This window comes from Tachypleus tridentatus, chromosome 9 (genome assembly GCF_004210375.1).
Source record: "Tachypleus tridentatus isolate NWPU-2018 chromosome 9, ASM421037v1, whole genome shotgun sequence".
In the NCBI taxonomy this organism is placed as follows: Eukaryota; Metazoa; Arthropoda; class Merostomata; order Xiphosura; family Limulidae; genus Tachypleus; species Tachypleus tridentatus.
Genome location: NC_134833.1, coordinates 121,349,329 through 121,367,777, shown reverse-complemented (window position 1 = coordinate 121,367,777; position 18,449 = coordinate 121,349,329). Strand labels below are relative to the sequence as shown.

General features: G+C 31.7%; 1 protein-coding gene across 3 annotated transcripts in view; it reads right to left on the bottom strand.

Moving 5' to 3' along the window:
* Positions 1-221: 221 nt before the first annotated feature.
* The window catches only part of LOC143226220 (CUB and sushi domain-containing protein 1-like), a 64,663-nt gene continuing 46,435 nt past the window's right edge, over positions 222-18,449 (bottom strand). For 2 of the 3 annotated variants that reach the window (XM_076456955.1, XM_076456956.1), the window contains 4 exons: positions 15,417-15,608; positions 11,019-11,072; positions 9,588-9,660; positions 222-5,861 (listed from right to left, as the gene is read on the bottom strand). In XM_076456955.1, coding sequence (XP_076313070.1) covers positions 4,952-5,861; positions 9,588-9,660; positions 11,019-11,072; positions 15,417-15,608 — 1,229 coding nt within the window. In that variant the 3' untranslated portion in view covers positions 222-4,951. The remainder of the gene's footprint in view (positions 5,862-9,587; positions 9,661-11,018; positions 11,073-15,416; positions 15,609-18,449) is intronic. The other variant, XM_076456957.1, reaches the window with a different exon arrangement.

Genomic DNA, 18,449 nt, shown 5'->3' with positions numbered 1-18,449 from the left:
GCTACCTTTTCTTTTTATAAGAAATATATTTACCTTGAATATTTAGAAATTTATTGTAAAAATATTCCACATATGATCAGGGTTTAGTAGTGTATAATTCTGGCTAACTCAGCAAATGTAAAAGGTTTATTATATATATGTGGACTTGGTTTCTTCTACAGTAGGTGTCTGTGAATTGTTGGCAATAAATATGAACAATGAATGTACAGCACACAATCCACTAGTTTTAAAATAATATATTTGAAATAAGTCAAACATATATACAAAGCTTCTTTACACCATGGAATATCACAGTTGTATCTAAAACTCCAAATAATACTTTTTCTTGTCACAAGTCCACACAGTTTGATTTAATTATTTTAGATCCAATCAACAAGATTAACTGTTTTTTCTACTTGTTTCATACTGTACAATTTGCAATAGAATTGTTAATGGGTTATAACAGTTGTATTACAAACTTCAAAGTCCACACAGACAGGTTCAATTACTTTAGGACACCCTTTTACAAGACAAATTATTCTCTTTATCTCTATTAAATTGTGTAACTCTTTTGAAATATCACCTACTACAGCTAACCACTCCCACATTGGCTAACTTCATGTTTTCCAAGATTTTTTCTAACTTATTTATTTATATGTAGAGATTCATTATCCACTATCGACTTTGGAGATCTACCTATAATGATATCAGTGGTTACATCTTTGAACAATAAGGTTTTGTTCTTTTTAATTATCTTACTCCTACACACTGGATACTCAAATTTGCTTGTAGTATGCTTTGGATGTTAAATGTTTTTCCAACCAATTTAGTAACACATGTTTGTGGATAACTTTTACAGTGGCAACTTCCTTTGTTTCCTCTTAATCACTTTTCAGTTGACCTTCAGAATTTTTACTCTCACCAAAATTTATAATTCAGACATAGACACTCATCTGAGAGATCTATGCTCCTATTATTACCTCAGCTGACATTCTAGCAAATAATTTCTAGGAGATTTCTCTTAAAATTATTTCTGGGTGGAATGTCTGAATGCAGTGAGGTTTATGTCTATGCATCACAACGTGTGTGTGTGTGTGTGTATATGGCTTATTGAGTACTTCAGCCAAGGAACCTAAAAACATCTTTCAAATCTCTGCCCAGGTTAAAATACTACATTAGAATTTCTAAGCTGATGAAAGGTTTTCCTCAATAATTTATGACATTCATCTTTCCTAAGATTAAAAAGTTTTTAGGATCTTTCAGCACATTCAAAGTCTTGCTTTTAATGTTTTCTAGCTTGTGGTGGGTGAGGTTCTTTCTATTCTCATTTAGCAAAAAGTTATACTTCATCCTTCTCCATTTTCTAATTCATAGAGACTTGCTAAAGAAAATAATTATTGCATTAACCTTCCTTCTCAATGGCAAGTTTTCACTATATGGCTATATTTAATAATAGTTTGGTTATAAGAGTTTATACACCCTTCTGAAAATATGCTTATACCTATGTCTTAGGAGATAATTATTGTAAACTGTCAGCATCCAATGTCCCTGTCTTTTTACATTGTTAAAACATCTGAACACCTAATTAATATTCAGCTAACCTAGTTCTAGGAATTTCATTACTTTCTCTTACTTGGTCACTGTAGGTTTCATTATCCTATGATCATGCTGATTTCTTTTTCCTCTTGGTGTTCATGTTTCGTTTGATAGCAATTTGATGTTCATTGTTGGTTGGGGTTTCATAATTATATTTTGAAGTAACTGAATAGTTTCATCTACAATAAAACCTTTATTGTCAAACTTGGTGATGCTCACTTCTCTACTGGTTCTCAAATTATTGGTGTTTTCTTGTCATCAAGAGCATTTTTAATTTTTTGAAACCCAGATGAACACTTTTCAGTATCATGTTGTTTGATCAGGAAAAAAAATTTATCCAGTTGGCATTTATGCTGTTGATATTTGTATATTCTAACAGGTCTGTAATAACAGATTTCTCTGTTCAACTCTCCCAAACGTTTTGGTTGAACTATACGAGGTCTGTTAAAAAAATACGAGGACTGTTTGAATTGCGCGGCTCCAGTTGGTTCCAGGGGAATTCGCTTGGTGTCGCTAGGTTCGCACAGATCAGCTGATTACGACGCCATTTCTCGATTGCAGATATCTTCATTTGTGTATTAGCTACGCGGTTTTAAGTGAAGTGCGGCTTTTTCGTTTGGCGGATTTCAGAATGAATGACCTGAAGGAGCAACTACTTGCTATGAAATTTTGTGTTAAACTTGGAAAATCTGCGACTGAAACTTTTGCTATGCTTAACATGGCTTACAGTGATGTTGCTATGAAGCGTACAGCATGTTTCAAGTGGCATGAATGTTTTAAGGATGGTCGACAGTCCATTGAAGATGATGAGCGTCCTGGACATCCTTCCACGTCAACTGACGACCCACACGTCGACAAAATCAACACCCTGGTGCGAGCAAATCGACATCTGATTGTCAGGGAGCTTGCTGAAGAGTGTGGGATATCAGTTAGATCTTGTTTCGAGATTTTGACCGAAACATTGAAGATGCACTGCGTTGCTGCGAAATTTGTGCCTCAGAATTCGTGAGTTTTTGGCCAAACACTCGATCATTGTTCTTCCCCACCCCCCTTACTCACCTGACCTTGCTCCTTGCAATTTTTCTTGTTCCCCAAACTCAAAAGACCCTTGAAAGGAAGAAGATTTGAGATGATTCCCGAGATTAAGGCAAATGCGACGAAGGAGCTGGAGGACATTACAAAAGAAGCGTACCAGGACTGTTTCAACAAGTGGAAACACCGTTGGGATAAGTGTGTGCGTTGGGGAGGAGAGTACTTTGAAGGGGTCCCAGACCTGTAACTTCTAAATAAAGTACATTTTGTTTTATGATGTCAGTCCGCGTATTTTTTGAACAGCCCTCGTATACCTGGATTATTAATTGATGTTTTGTTTCAAATGCACATATCCATCTGATTTTTACAATTTAACAAATGAAGTTAGCTTTTGATTATTTTATTACTTTTCACATGATAAACGAAAAAATGTCTAGGATTATTATTACTTTAGAGTTACTTTACACATTGACATGATATATCATATATTTTACATTTGGTAGATAACTGTTACCAAGAGCTGTTTCTGGCTCCACTTGAGGCTGACAGACACTCGTATTGCATTGAATTAGAGTTTAATTTATTTACATCTGATTAAATGTACTTTTTGATTGCTCTGCCATTTCCTATGTAACAATAATCATATGCTTTGCATGTAAATCTGTGTAACTTGTCATGCATTCCTAATATTGCTCCTGTTATTTTGGTGGCTAAACTCATTATTGACCATCAATGGAATTTTCTTCAGGGTTTATTTAGTCTTAGACTTTTAAGTTTATCTGTCATTACTTTCTGATCCTACCTTTATGACCACAAACACCATTACTTTTAGCACTGATATTGAAGTCATTTATCAGTTCCTCTAAAATATGCCATCCATCTTTTCCCTGCTAAGATAAACACAGAAAGATATGTAAAACATACTGTAATTCATTACTCTTCTTCTCTAATAACTTGAATTGTTGAATTACCATACAATGGATGGCTTCTCCCCTATGTCTAAAATGTATTTTTTTTTTGTTTATTTTATACAAGAGCCTCATTCATATTTTGGTTATTTTATTTTGTATAATGGTCATACTGCATCTATTTTATATGTGCAAACCTTGAGCATAATTCAATCTTACTGCATCTCTGACTTCATGAAGATATTTTTTTCATCAAATTTATAACTTTTCTACTTGCTGTGCATTGGATTAATATTGATGGACCCAGCTTTTCTCCTGTATATATTCTTAATGATTCTAAAAGCAGCTTCCAAGCTTTATTTTCTTTCTTCTCATGGCCTGTCTTGATTTTGGAATGCTGCCTCAATCTTAAATCAACTAGAACACCTAGGTTCCAGGGTAAGATTCATCTCTTTGTGAGCATTAGGTATAAACGTATTGATCATTTTGTCAAGTGTGCTTATCAACGATCTTCTTTTGATCTCCACTGAGTGTTTCAGATGTTCACAACAGCTTAACCAAATACTTACACATGACACTGGGTATCTGTTTTTCTATGGTCACTTCACTTTTGAAATTTTAACTTGTCTATGATTCTTCTAATTTTGTATCTACAATAGGCATCTATTCCTGTCTTTGCTCTATTTACTTGCATTCGATCTTATTTAAAATGAGTATCAGTGATATTATTTAATGATTGTCTTGCAAAGATGCACCTAAAATTATTTGCCACATTCTTGTTCAGTGCCTTAATTATTAATCCTAAATCACTTTACAATATTTACAATATTTTTATTCTTTTTAGTCTTTAGGGCTTACCATTCTTAGTTATCTTATATATGTAGAACATCACCTATGTGTGACTCAACCATTACAAAATCATTACTCAATCACTATGCAAGCCTTCAAGTCTGATAAACACTAGTAATTCACAAAAAAAAGAAACACTGGATTAAACAACTACAATGCCCAATATGAACAACAAACATACAACACATACCACTCACCTATGTTGTAAGGTAGCTTATTCAGATCTCATAATAAATTTCATGTGATAGTTATAATAGTAATACATTCAATTTATTTATGATATTAATGCTAAATAATTATTTTGCTTAGATAAGCATGGACAAAATTATTCTCATAATTATATATTTCATAAAAACAAAAATAAACCAAATATCTTTACAAACCAAAGCTGATCCAGGATTTTATTTACTTTATGGTGTTTAGTGCATTCTTTTTTAAAGCTGTCTTAACTGACTGATACCAGATTTCTCAAGAAAACAGGGACAGTGGTGTTAGTCACTATATTCACACCCTTCCTGAGCAAGTCCTGTAAATAAACATTTCAGAAATTGTTTAACATATTTTATTAAGACAGTAAAAACTTTCTATCAAATCGTGGAATATAAATCATTCTCAATCATAATAGTAGCATTATTGTCATCTCCAGCATAGATAGCATTGTCAAGAAAAACACACGGTTCTTCAGACAGAAGAATATGATTGCTATCTGTGTGATTTCTATCACTTCCTAAACAATCTGTTTCCTCTTTTGCTGGGATTACTGAATGCTCACATAATCTAAAAGGTACAGCATTGGATAGACCTGAAGTTTTAGCATCATTGCTACTAAATTTCATAGATTGTGAAAAACTCAAAGTATCAGAATTCTCCTTTCTTGAATCTGTATTCAAAGCTTTTCCTTTATCAAACTCAAATCCACCAGAAGTGTGCCAAGTTTCTAAATTTTTTGCCCTTTTTTTGTCAAAATCCACTTTTGCATACAAAGCTAAAACAGCAGGATCTAGTACTACTGGTGTGGAAGACTTAGAACTGGATTCATGTGTAGAAGGAAACAGATTAACTTCTCTTTTTTCCTTACCTCCATCTAACAAGAACTCTGTATTGTTATAGTATTTATTATCCATTCTTTTTTGTTTGATTTCAGAATAATTTAAATAATTTTTACAGAGGTGAATATCTTGATAAATAGTTTCTTCAGAAGTTGAACTTTTATTGGTTGAAGAATTACCACTTTTTTTAAGAGGAGTTAAATTTGGAGGGCTATAGTAGTTTGAAGGTTCAATGTTTCCAGAGATACCAATGTCCTTGTTGGTTGAATTAACACCTCCAGACTCCTGATTGTTATTTTCTAATGGCAATTCTGAGCAGTGATGTTTGTTTGGATAAAGTGAATTATTAGTTAAAGTGTTTGTACTGGCCAGGTAGGAGGATGAAACAAAGCTGTCCAGTTCTTTTGAAGAGAGTGAAGTACATTGTTTTTCTAAAGAACATCGTCTTCTGTAATAATAAGAACAATAAAATTAAACAATAATACACATCTTTGTGTTTATTATTAAAAATTAAAAGAATAAAAATTAATAAATTCATTGAACTTTAAAACAGGTAGATTCAGAGAGTATTTAATCTATCAAATCAACAGGAAACTTAAAAATGGATAGCAATGAAAAACCTATCATCTTCACAAACAAGTGGCACAGCCATGACCCACCCAATTACCAACTGTGTGATGGTTTTATATTCAAGTACATTCTATGTAACACTTCTTTCAGTCCCTTGTAACTTGGTCCTCTAAAGATTTGTACACTTTCTGCTTGTTTATTTTAACTGTAGGCTTACCAAGAAATTCATGCCTGGCTGTTGCACTGCTATAAATTGGTTACTATTTTGGTACCAATCCAAACACAAAACTGTAAAACATTTCCTTTAGTTGTGTATGCAAAACAGATTGATCATATAAAGTATAAGGTAAGTGCTTGAGCCTTCTAGTGATAGAATGTGGTTATATATCATGGTTGATATACAAGACAATGGATCTCTCCATATTTAGCAGAAGCACCATCGTCAAAGACAATTTTTTTCAAATTGACTTATAAAAGGCAATTATCATCCAAGTAACCAATAGTAGTAATCTAAGGAAAATATATTTGCTATTAGAAAACAACTGTGGCCACCAATTGCTGGTGAGAGGCTGACAGAGAAGAAAAAAATATATGAAAAATTTGTAAAATGTAACAGATGTTCCAGTTGATTGATTACTCCAACAATGATTTTAAACCATACCACTTAAAGAACATTATAAAAACTGGTATTTGACAACCAGTTCTGAAATTGCTTCTCTCACTTACAAACAAGAAAGCATGGTGTAAGTGGTGCTCTGAGCACAAATATGGAACAGTGAATAAATGAAAGCATATACCATGGTTGTTCAGTTGTGTTTCATCTTTAAAGTACTGACAGTAGAGTAAAAACATAAATGAAACTACATGACCCTCTCTCTGTTGTTTTGTCAGTTTAATATTATGGAGGTATTATAATGATGTTGGAACATTTTCAAAGCAGGAGTTGGAAAGTGTTTTATACAGCACAAGTAAAATTTGCTGTCTTATCATGTCTAAATATCTGCATTTCCATCTTGATAGACATAGAATCATCAAACATGATGATGCAATAATCTAATCAATTGTCTGTGCTCATGTTTTTCTGAAATTAATGTAGGACACATCACTGATTTCAGTTATCTCCCATAACAAGTGCAATGGTTTTGTATTTACATTTTATTTAGACTTTTGTTGATACATAAGGACTAAGTGAATAGAGCTATTCCTAATTTTGGGTTGGTAGGTTAGAGAGGAGGCAACTACTGTAATATTTCCAAATATAATATACATTTGTTTTCACTAAAATTCATCTAGAAATTTGGGTACATATGGTAACATATTGAATCTCCTTTTTCTTCACCCAGCCCAGACCATCTTTTCTGAGATAAAGTTTGAATGACAGCATATATTTAGTAGAAATGTTATGTTTTGATGGTATGTCTTGTTCATTATTACTATTTCTAAAGAATAAGTGAGAACTACCTCCTGTTTTCATTCATTTTCAATATAATTATATGCAATTTTGAAAATAAAATGTAAAAGAAGCCAATTATTGTGATTTTGAGAATGATTTATATACAGACTTAGAAACGTTTGGAAATATAAAACTTGTTATTACCACATTACATTTAATATTCAAAACTACAGATCCTTTTCAGTGTAACCTTTAAGTTCTCAGCCTGAACCACTGCCTCCAAATAGCTGGCATGGCTTCTCTCTATAATGAACACCAAGGTGAGCTTACAGATACTAACATTTTGACAATGTTTATTTGCCAGTTGTAACTGCAAAGATAGCAAGCACTGTTTCAATCACGAAATTAAAGATTGTACAGACACTGTAACATTCTTGTCCTCAAAGGGTTACTTTGGCTGCAGTACTGCAAAAGTTAAGACATATTTATTTATAGTGATGAGACAAACTTGACTCTTTGTTCATGAATATTACAGTGGGAGTACATCATATTAGAAAAATCATGATAGTCAACAGCACCCATTACTAACTTTTGACTGATGGAATAATAGAATTTTTACCATCATTCTTACATAGCTCCAAAGATTCCAAAGTGTGGGGCACATTTTTGTAGCAACAGAATGAGAGCCATGAACCTTCAGATTCATAGTCTGAGCATGTTAACCACTAGGCCACATGCAGCCAAACAACTGTGAACATATTATATTTCTCAAACAGTGAACTGCAGTTGCAGAAAACACCTTCAGCATCTTGTGGACTTATGCCAAACTTTTATTATGGCAAAAGATGATTTATCTTAAAATTGGATAGCAGTTCTAATAAAATGGACAGTAGGATACACAAGTAAAACCTTTAGTTTTTTTTAATATTGTTTCAGTTAGCTTGTAAATAATATTCTTAAAATACTATGCTATGTAAACTTAAACTTCTCTTATTCTCAACTGAAAATATATCCAAGCAGTTCCTAGATAACGTTTAACAAGAATTTCCAAAATTACTCAGCTTTCTCTGCTTATGTCTGTCTATATACAGTTATTATTATAGCAATGACACCCGTTTCTCCCTCTCCCATGAACTCACAAAGACTTACTGACACAGGCCACTCATTTAAATAGAATTATCATTACCATACCAAGAAAGTTTTGAGTGGTCAGGCCATTGCCATAGCTAAACAGTGTGACACATGATGTGGAAAAAGCACAATACTCAGATATGAAAAAAGCTATTTCTGGAGGAATCTGGGGGAATGCCCTCCCAGAACATTTTTGAAAATCTAATGCTATGATATTGGAGCTTGAGCACTTTAACTACAAATACTGCAAGCACATGGCATAAAGTAATGCATTAAAAGAAATAAGTTTTAATACATATATTGTATAGCTCATACATTCCATGAAAAAGTGGTCAGGTCATGGCCTGACTGCTTCCCATGGTCCTGATTATATGGTCAAGCTCACTAGGAAAGATTAAGTATTACAAACCATAAAGCTACTGTGTTTTTTATTTTTTTGTTTATTCTTACTTTTATACATCTCATGTCTCTCAGGCAATCTAGTATATTGGTTATAGTTTAAAATCATTTTGTTCAAAGTACTAGTTTCAAAACTCACAGACCATAGGTCATGTTTTACTTATAGACTGTAAATTAATATAACGATTACTAATTCATCGGTTAAGAGTTTTAATTCAAGACAATATCATATATAATTCACAGTCACTTTTGTTGTCCTTTCTCTAATCAAATATTCCAGTTTTTGTCAAAGATAATCCATGAGTCACAACTATTACCAATTGTCCATTAATATCTACTTAGTGAAATGTTCAAATGTAGTCCATGTATTACAACTGCTATCTGTTCTTCAGTTAAGAGTTCTAATTCATAACACTTTGGAATAGTCCATATGATAAAACTGTTTTCAATTTGGAATGCAGTAAATAAAACAGATAAATTTAGTGTTTTATTTTCTCCAATATAACATCACCATTAACAATATTTGTATGATATATTTATAAATTCAAAGATCTAGTTAAAATAGTTAGGCTTCCATATTTTTATCTTATTCCTGTCAGTCACAATACTAAATTTATTTAATTGTTGTATTTTGTTGATCTGCTACTAATAAAATTTCAAGATGCAATGTTTATGACTCACCTTCTCAGTATGATAAAGCCAGTCACAAACAGAATCATAACAATCCCCAGCGGTACAATTCCAATAACAATACCTGAAAAAAAGTCCATTTCAAAAACTAGCCTGATAAATAAATTGTAAATACCTATTTCCCTTCAATTTCTCAGATAAAAACACTAGCTGACACATCTTGTATACAGGGAAGATGATAATAAGCATTAGTGTTAATTTTAGTTCACTCCTGAAGTATGGTAGACTGAAAAGGTTAAAATTTAAAAAAAGAGAGAATGAGTATTAGAATAATATTATTATTTATTAATTAATAATATTATTACTTAGATGTCCAACTGAACCCGCTATTTAGCATGAATTAAATTATCACAGTTGAAAGTTAAGTAGGTGTTTTTTCTGTAAAATAACAACAACAAAAAGAGATTTAATATTGCAAGTTTTCAGTTATAAAATATCACTCAGGTTGCTTAAAGTATCAAAGATTTAAAACAGGATAAATAAAAGCCTTAATAGAATAACAAAAACAATCTTTGGTTAATTCTTTTAAAACCTTAAGAAACACCTTTCAAGACAGCAGCAGTTTTTTTAATATGGAAAGTGCGACAGCAAGTTGCATTAATACAGTAGTAATCCTAACGATTTCAAGTGAACAAAAACATAATAGCCACTTGATATATGTATATCCACACACACACACACGGAAATTTATATTAATGATCTTTCCACAATTATTGTTTGTTTGTAATTAAGCACGAAGCTACATGATGGGCTATCTGTGCTCTGCCTACCATAATTATCGAAACCTGGATTCTAATGGTGAGAGTCACAGACATATTGCTGTGCTACTGGTGAGCTTCCACAGTTATGTTATTAAACAATGATAGGACAATAAACAAATACATATTTTTGTAAAAATGTACTTAGAGTTTTCATTTAAACACTTTATTGTTTACTAGAGTGATTTTTTGAGTAAAGTGGTGCTAACGAGTTATGGCCAGAAACTTCCAGAATTTCTAGTTCTCTCAAGTATTCTTGCGATTTGGGGGGAAATACTTTAATTCAGTGAAATAGTTACAAAATGATTGTTTTGTAGCTTATACCCTATCACTTGATTTGTGAAACCATGCAAGTTGCAAAACTTCTGGTTGAAAAAATGTAACCTTTTCCTTTCATTAAGTGGACAGTTGTTTGCATTATCTTTTTAGAATAATAAAAAAAGAATCAACCAAATGACAGAGATAATTTAAAAATGAATGAGAAGCAACTACACTAATATTTAGATTTTGTTTTCAAGAGCCAAGACTTGTTAAGCAAGACTTTAATATGTCATTTAAATAACTTAGCAACACATCATAATACCATCCATAGTATATGTTAAAAAAAGTACAATGTTCATTAACAAGCACATCCAAATATTAACAAAACAAGGAAAATACTAACCAAGGGTAAAGTCATTTCCATCCCCCAACTGTTTCATATTTGCATCAGTCTCAGCTGTAAGACAAAATAATTCTGATGAAGTGAAGACTAAATACAAATGTGGTGATTTTTTTATACCTTTCAATCTTAAAACATTGAACATTCAAATATAATATAACAATTAAGAAAAATGTGGGATGTAATAACTTAAGTTGAATGTGCAAATATAAGTTGTAACATAATTAGGCATGAGTTTGTAATCCAATAAGATAAATTATGGGCATAATACGTAAAAGTTGTTTTGGAAACATTGTGCACAAAATATATTGTGATGATATTCATAAACTAAAAAATGAATTAATTATAGATTTACTGCAATTTATGTAAACATTTTAGATTAATGAGAGATGTTATATTATATACAAAAATGCATTTATCTGGAAGAATATGTATATTTGTTTGAAAACCTAATGAACTGGACTAACCTCTTAAAATTTACATCATCCAGCTAAACAGGACACTTTTAAATTTCTTAAAAATCATTCTGATGTAATAAAAAATTCTACAAAATGAATTTTTTTAAAACAAAATAGAGAATTTCAAGTTCCTGGCAATAACACTTACCATATTCTACCTTAACATCCCCCCAAGTCTTGCCTCTTGCCTTAATACTTCAAAAGTGACACTTTTTTATTAATTAGCCATTTTAATTTCTTCTGCACATTACTGCTTAAATATATAAAATCTATAAAATGTAAATTGTTTCTTTTTAAAATAAATCAATTCCTTTTTCACACTGGGATTGGAGAGTGTATTGTCATGGCAATTTTATTGTGCTTTGTCCTTTGTGATGAATTGAAACTAGGATTTCAGCTCATAAACTACTGCTCATCAACCAGAATATAACAACGACAACAACAACAAAAGACATTCATAAATTTCAAACCATCATAAGTAGTAAAAGCACAGGTGGCTACATTTGTATTTACAAATAAATGTAAATGTTCCAAATTAATTCTCAAAAGTGGAAAGCTATTAATTGGAAAGATATTCAATGATATGAGCTTAATAATATGATTATGTGTTTTAAAGCATATAATATTAATTAAGACAATTGTAAAACATCAAAGTCTTGGCATAAAATTTACTTGAATTATTTCAGGTACTAGTAAACAATGAAGTTATTTATTCATCTACTTGTATTTTTATATGAATAAACAGTGCCATTTGGTTGTAGGCATCTGTACACTCCTAGACTTCCTAAGATAAAGACCAAATTCCTTAAGAGTGTAAACATTTGTTCCATGCACAATGTACATTAAAGAGGATCTCTCCCTTAACCTGCCCACCAATTTCTATATTCATGGTTGATACATCATAGATGGCCCACTGTTTAGGTAGGTACTTAATAAAAAAGATCAATCTGGTGTGAAGTAGTGTTCTTGGGTAAGAAACTAATGAACAAGAAAGTGTTTCTTGGAGGCGTTGCACAAACAGTTGGAAAGTCTGGAATATCCTGTATCCAAATATTAAATTTATAGATGGCCCACTGTTTAGATAGGTACTTAATAAAAAAGATCAATCTGGTGAAGTAGTGTTTAAGAAACTAATGAACAAGGAGGTGTTACACAAACAGTTGGAAAGTCTGGAATATCCTGTATCCAAATATTAAATTTATAGATGGCCCACTGTTTAGATAGGTACTTAATAAAAAAGATCAATCTGGTGTGAAGTAGTGTTCTTGGGTAAGAAACTAATGAACAAGAAAGTGTTTCTTGGAGGCATTGCACAAACAGTTGGAAAGTCTGGAAAATCCTGTATCCAAATATTAAATTTATGTGATAGTAACATATTTTAGTTGGGAGTTATGCGCTGTTGAAAAGACCCAGGGTTTTGGAGTGGTCACATCATCATACCAAAAACAATTACACACAGTAACTGTTTGTCTTTAGATTCTAAAACCAAATTGTGCAACATTTCTTCATAATCCATTTGAAATTGGAAGCCTTGTTTTTGCTCTTCCAATCTGAAGAAAGACTATTACTGTTATTGCTACTCTCCTTGTCAGCACCAAACTTACTTTTGAGTACTGCCACATCACCTTTTGACATGATAGATGGGCTTGCCTCAACGATGGCTGTCAAAAAATCCACTGTGATAGCATACACAGTAATTACACAGGTTCTAGGTCAAAAGCCCCAGAACCTTGCATGTGGTAATAATATAGGGAATGAAGATGACTGATGATAAGATGTAGAACAGTAACAAAGTTCCAGTTGTGATAGGTGGAGTTTGTAACTATCTCTGGAAGACATACTTGACTTCACAGATGCAATGATAGGCAATGAAAAAAAAGGCTCTTGTGGCAGACTCATGGGTTACATAACAAGAAGTACTGTTATTAACTATGGGGTTTCTGTTGATGATGTGCTATATCCTACACAAGTTCACCAAATATGAATAAATATTGAATTTTTTATGTTTGTTCCATACCATTAATGCACCTCTGGTTGAGGAAGAGATTGTGTGTTAATATGTCAACAAAAATAGTTTGTTTTGAAGTTCAAGCAAAACTACATGAAGGCCATCTGTGTTAGCCATCCCTAATGTAGCAGTGAAAGACTAGAGGAAAGGCAGTTAGTCCTCACCACCTACTACCAATTCTTTATCAGCAAAATGTGATATATATATATATATATATATAAGCAGATCTTGATCAGATTCAAGTCATTTCAACTGCTTTAAGTTTCTCTATATAGAATACATAATAAGAAGGTCCAAACTGTTGATATACTTACATTTTCCCTTACTTTTTTGTATTAGCCATTTTATAATCTGTTTACCACTGAATCTTTCAAAAATTGAATTTATGTACCATGTTATCCCACAAATATGGCGGCATGATATTTCTGTACACACTGTGAACATAAGTCCTTCATTATTGAATAAAGTTCACATTTAATTTTTTCTCAAGGAAATAAACTGTGATTTATGAGATTTAATCAAAGTTTTGGACAAAAACTTGTTTAATTTTCTGACTACAAATTGTCAGTGTTTACTATATAACTCATCAAATGAACTTCAGGCAATCTTTATGTATCATTCATCAAAAATGAAATATTCATAGTCTCCCTGGCTTGTGACTAGTGTTCTGTACCAGTGATTTGAAGCTTGTGTTCATTATTAAAATGTTTTTTAAAAATCCTGCTCTGCATTTTCAGAATGTTGGTACTTTATAAAAGTGATGGTAAAATATCACTGTTTGATTGTAACAGTACACAAGTTGGTGTTGACTAGCTACTGTCTCTCTAATCTATCACTTCAGAATTAGGGATGGGAAATGCCGATAGCTATCGATTAGCTCTGTACAAATATCAATAAACAAACAAGACCAACTTTTCATTCAAGATACTACACTTGCACTGTAAATGTTCCTTTCCAAGAAAATTTACAAGTAAAATTGCAAAATATATAAAAATAGTAAAATCACACAAAGCTGTTTACAGTGCTTGTTTGGTTGACTTTTTAATGGTATTATAAATGTTTTATCATTCTATAAATTATCTCAGTTTTAGGGGGATGAATAAATTACTAGTTTATTAACTTTTTTACTCTCATTCTGTACTATATTTACCTGCTACACCACTAGTTGGGCAAAAATAGAAGTTTTTACACAGTTAATAAAGATTATTTTTCCATAAAAATATCTTGCTTGGTATAAAGCCTGGAAATTATAGTACTGTTTGGGTAAAATAACAATAATAGTAACAGGCCCATGAACAGAAAGGTTTCCATCAAACCAGTTCTTAATGGTAAATTGTCTCTTTACAAGACAAAATTACTAATTTCCACAATTAGTGTCAATTAGTACTAAGTTATTTAATAATGCTGTTATTACTTAACATTTTTATGTACTTTGTTTCACTGCATTTTACCTGGATTCATTCTGTAATTTTGTCTATAATCGACATTCTAAAATAACTAGATACATATACTCTAGAAGCCTTCAGAATACAGCTTTTAGCACTAATTTTTTAAGCTACTGCTAGAGAAGATGTTCTTCCCATACACACCTGAACAGCCCAAGGTACAGCTGTGTGCCATGATGGCTAATGTAGCCTCTAGTATCAATTATACATAGTCAAAAAAGTCTGGAACCAAAGGTGTTTGCAGCTTTTATTTTTTAATTTGAGATATGTAACTAATCATGGCACTGCTAAAGCATGAGAAGATTGCATTGAATGAAACCTGTTTAGAATTACGAATAAGGACAACATGTGGTATACATTCTGTAAAATTAATTGAAGTGCCTATGGTCCTAGATATTTCAGGCACCCTATATATAGTGCCTTTTGGGTCTTCAATAGACCCATCCTTATAAAACCCTGGCTATGGACATGAATAACAATTAACACATACCTTGAATAACACAACTAGCTTGTGGAAAACTCCAGCTCCCATTTTCCTGACATCTGATAAGTGGCATGGGACCAGAGACTTGAAACTCATTTAAACATTCTAACTCAGCTATGCTGTGGTAGGTTGTGGTTTCATTTAAAAGAGTGTACTTCCCTCCCGGAAGTTGAGGCAGAGGAGTAGCACAGTGAATAGCTAAAAAAAACAAAAAACAAAGAAAAGAAATTGTTACCTTAAAGAGGAAGGAATGAAAACAACAGTAAAGAAAATTCGAACCTTTCTTCTCCCTGGGTCTGATGTATTTAACTCACATGAAGTAACTGTACGCACACTGCACATACTGCACATTTTGTGGTATTATATTTATTGTTCAAACAATTTGTTTTTTCTTAAGTTAAAAAACTCTTTTAGTTTAATTTTCTGACGCTTACCTATTAGTACATTATGTTCTACTTTGAATATTTTATCATTCTGTACTACATCTTTAGAATTAAGCAATAATAACTTGACCCAATAAACAAATAAGATGAGAAAATTACGATGATTCAAACAAGGCCTTCAGTGTCACTGTTATGTCTGTAGACTTATACTGCTAGAAATCAGGTTTTTATACTTGTGGTGGGCAAAACACAAATAGCCCTTTGTGTAGATTTATACCAAACAAACAAATAAGTGCATCATCATTGCAACACTCACGTGTTAGAATTGTTTTTTTATTAAATCATTTCTGTCTTTAGTACTAAATAAAATATTCATCTAACATTTGGTTTAGCCATAATACTATACATTTTATTATGATATCTGTCTCTCAAGAGAAAATTATAATATGCTATTTTAAGAGATATCTAGTTCTGATGTAAATATGCTTTAAAGCTCATTTGATGCATGAAAAACAAATAAAAACAAGTCCTAACCCATTATTTAGATTATTATGTTATTCATCCTTAATTTGTATAATACATGAGGTGAAATGCATTATTATTGGGTACAGTTTAAAATAGAGCTAATATATGTAAAAACAAATTCACACTTCAATATATTTACTGATGGGTTTCATATAACAGAGAGAAGACTAAACACACAAGATAAAAAATAGTTAGATAATGCAATCAGCATACAATAAGGGACCATTTGGTCCTTCAAGATTGTTCTTGTGTAGCCACTCTTTAAAAAAGTAAAAATTTGAGTTAGTCCTTGTTTGTTCAGGAAACTGTCAATTCTTCTCTTAAACTCTTATAAAGTGTAGGTATCCAACACTGCCAATGATGACAAATAACTCTATAACTAAATTACACTGTAGGAAAAATAAAATTTTGAAATGTAGCCTCACCTATTTTTGAAATCCTAAATTCATATAGTATAATAAATAAATAGTCATTATCCTATTGTTCTAATAGTTTCTATTGTCTAGTCCACTTATTTAAACAAGTTATTCAATTCTTTGATATCCAATAACCCCTACAGGCTACATTTGTTGATAGGCCTAATTCAAAAATAAAACTTAACAGTCACTTACCTGTTAAATTTACTCTCATATCTACAGTATGAACACAATAAAAACGAAAAACACTGAACTAGCTAACTAACTAACTCATTGTATGATTGGTTGAATATCCCCCAGTGGTATAGTGGTATGTCTTACATGTCTTATAGTGGTATGTCTTACATCTCTAAAATCAGGGTTCCAATACTTGTGGTGGACAGAGCAAAGATAGCCCATTGTGTTGTTTAGTGCTTAACTTCAAACAAATAAACAAACTGGCTAAACACTAAATGACTGACTCAATTATGTTTTTTTTTATACATCACAGTATTTGTTATTCCCCAAATATCATGAAATTTCCAGATGTCTTATCAAATCTGGATACACTAAAAATTTCTAAATAGTATATGTCATGTCAAAACTCCCTCTAGCAAACAATACAAAACATGTAAATTAGACATTAAAACATGCCTACAACACCACTGTTTTATTAAATAATCATGTAAGCTACCATAAGATGGTTTCTTATCCTTTCTTAAGAATATATAAGAGATCTTACTCCATTCCTTTACAATAACTATTACATACCTGGTTTCATCCCACTAAGCCTCCTCTGCACAATTTCCAATAAGTCAATAACCTATCTTAGATAAGGAAATCCAAACTTTACATAGTGTTTCAAGTGAGGCCTACTTAACTTTCCACACTTTCAAAACTACACCTAGTGTGGTATCTCATAATCCTCAGATTATTCCTTTCAGTGATCATTTCAAAAAATTATACTAAAGAGAAATAAATTCTAACTCTTACTAACGCACTACAGATGATCAGCACAGTGACAGAAACAAGCTGATATACTTCAAAATAGTCACTGTATAATCTAATCTTTAACCAAACTAAAATTTTAGTGTGAACTTATGAATTTCTTTCATACAGTTTACTAGGAAGACACTTAACTATATACATACACAAAAATGTTAAAAAAAAACACTAAATAATTGTGAATAAACCTATATCCTATGCAAGTTATGCACAGGTGAAATCAGTGGTTATTGCAAAAGCATAATAAATTGCACATTTTCTTAACTTGCAATTTTGTTAAATAAGAATCTTACTCTAACCACCCTTGAAAAACAATTTTGATCATAACATTTTGGAATGTTACATAAATTATTCTTGTTTATGATTCTGTGATTGGCCAGAGTCAAATGAACATGTGTAGAAGTTCAAGACAATGGCACATATTAAAGTTAATAGTAATTTAAGTGTAACAAGTTCATTCATTCATCATTAATTTAAATGTACGATGAAAATCAGAAATAAGCCATGTTTTATAAAAGAGTATTGAAAAGTAGAGACTAATGTGAAGAAAAATAGCTTTGTCTTTTTCCTGTGTTATTAGAAAAATAAATATGTATTAAACAGTTTATATTGTTTGTTTGTCTCTATGCACAAAGCTACATGATGGCCAATCTGTGGTGTGCCCATCACAAGTATCAAAACCTGTTTTTTTTAGTGTTGTAAGCCCAAAGACTTACCAATGAATTAATGGG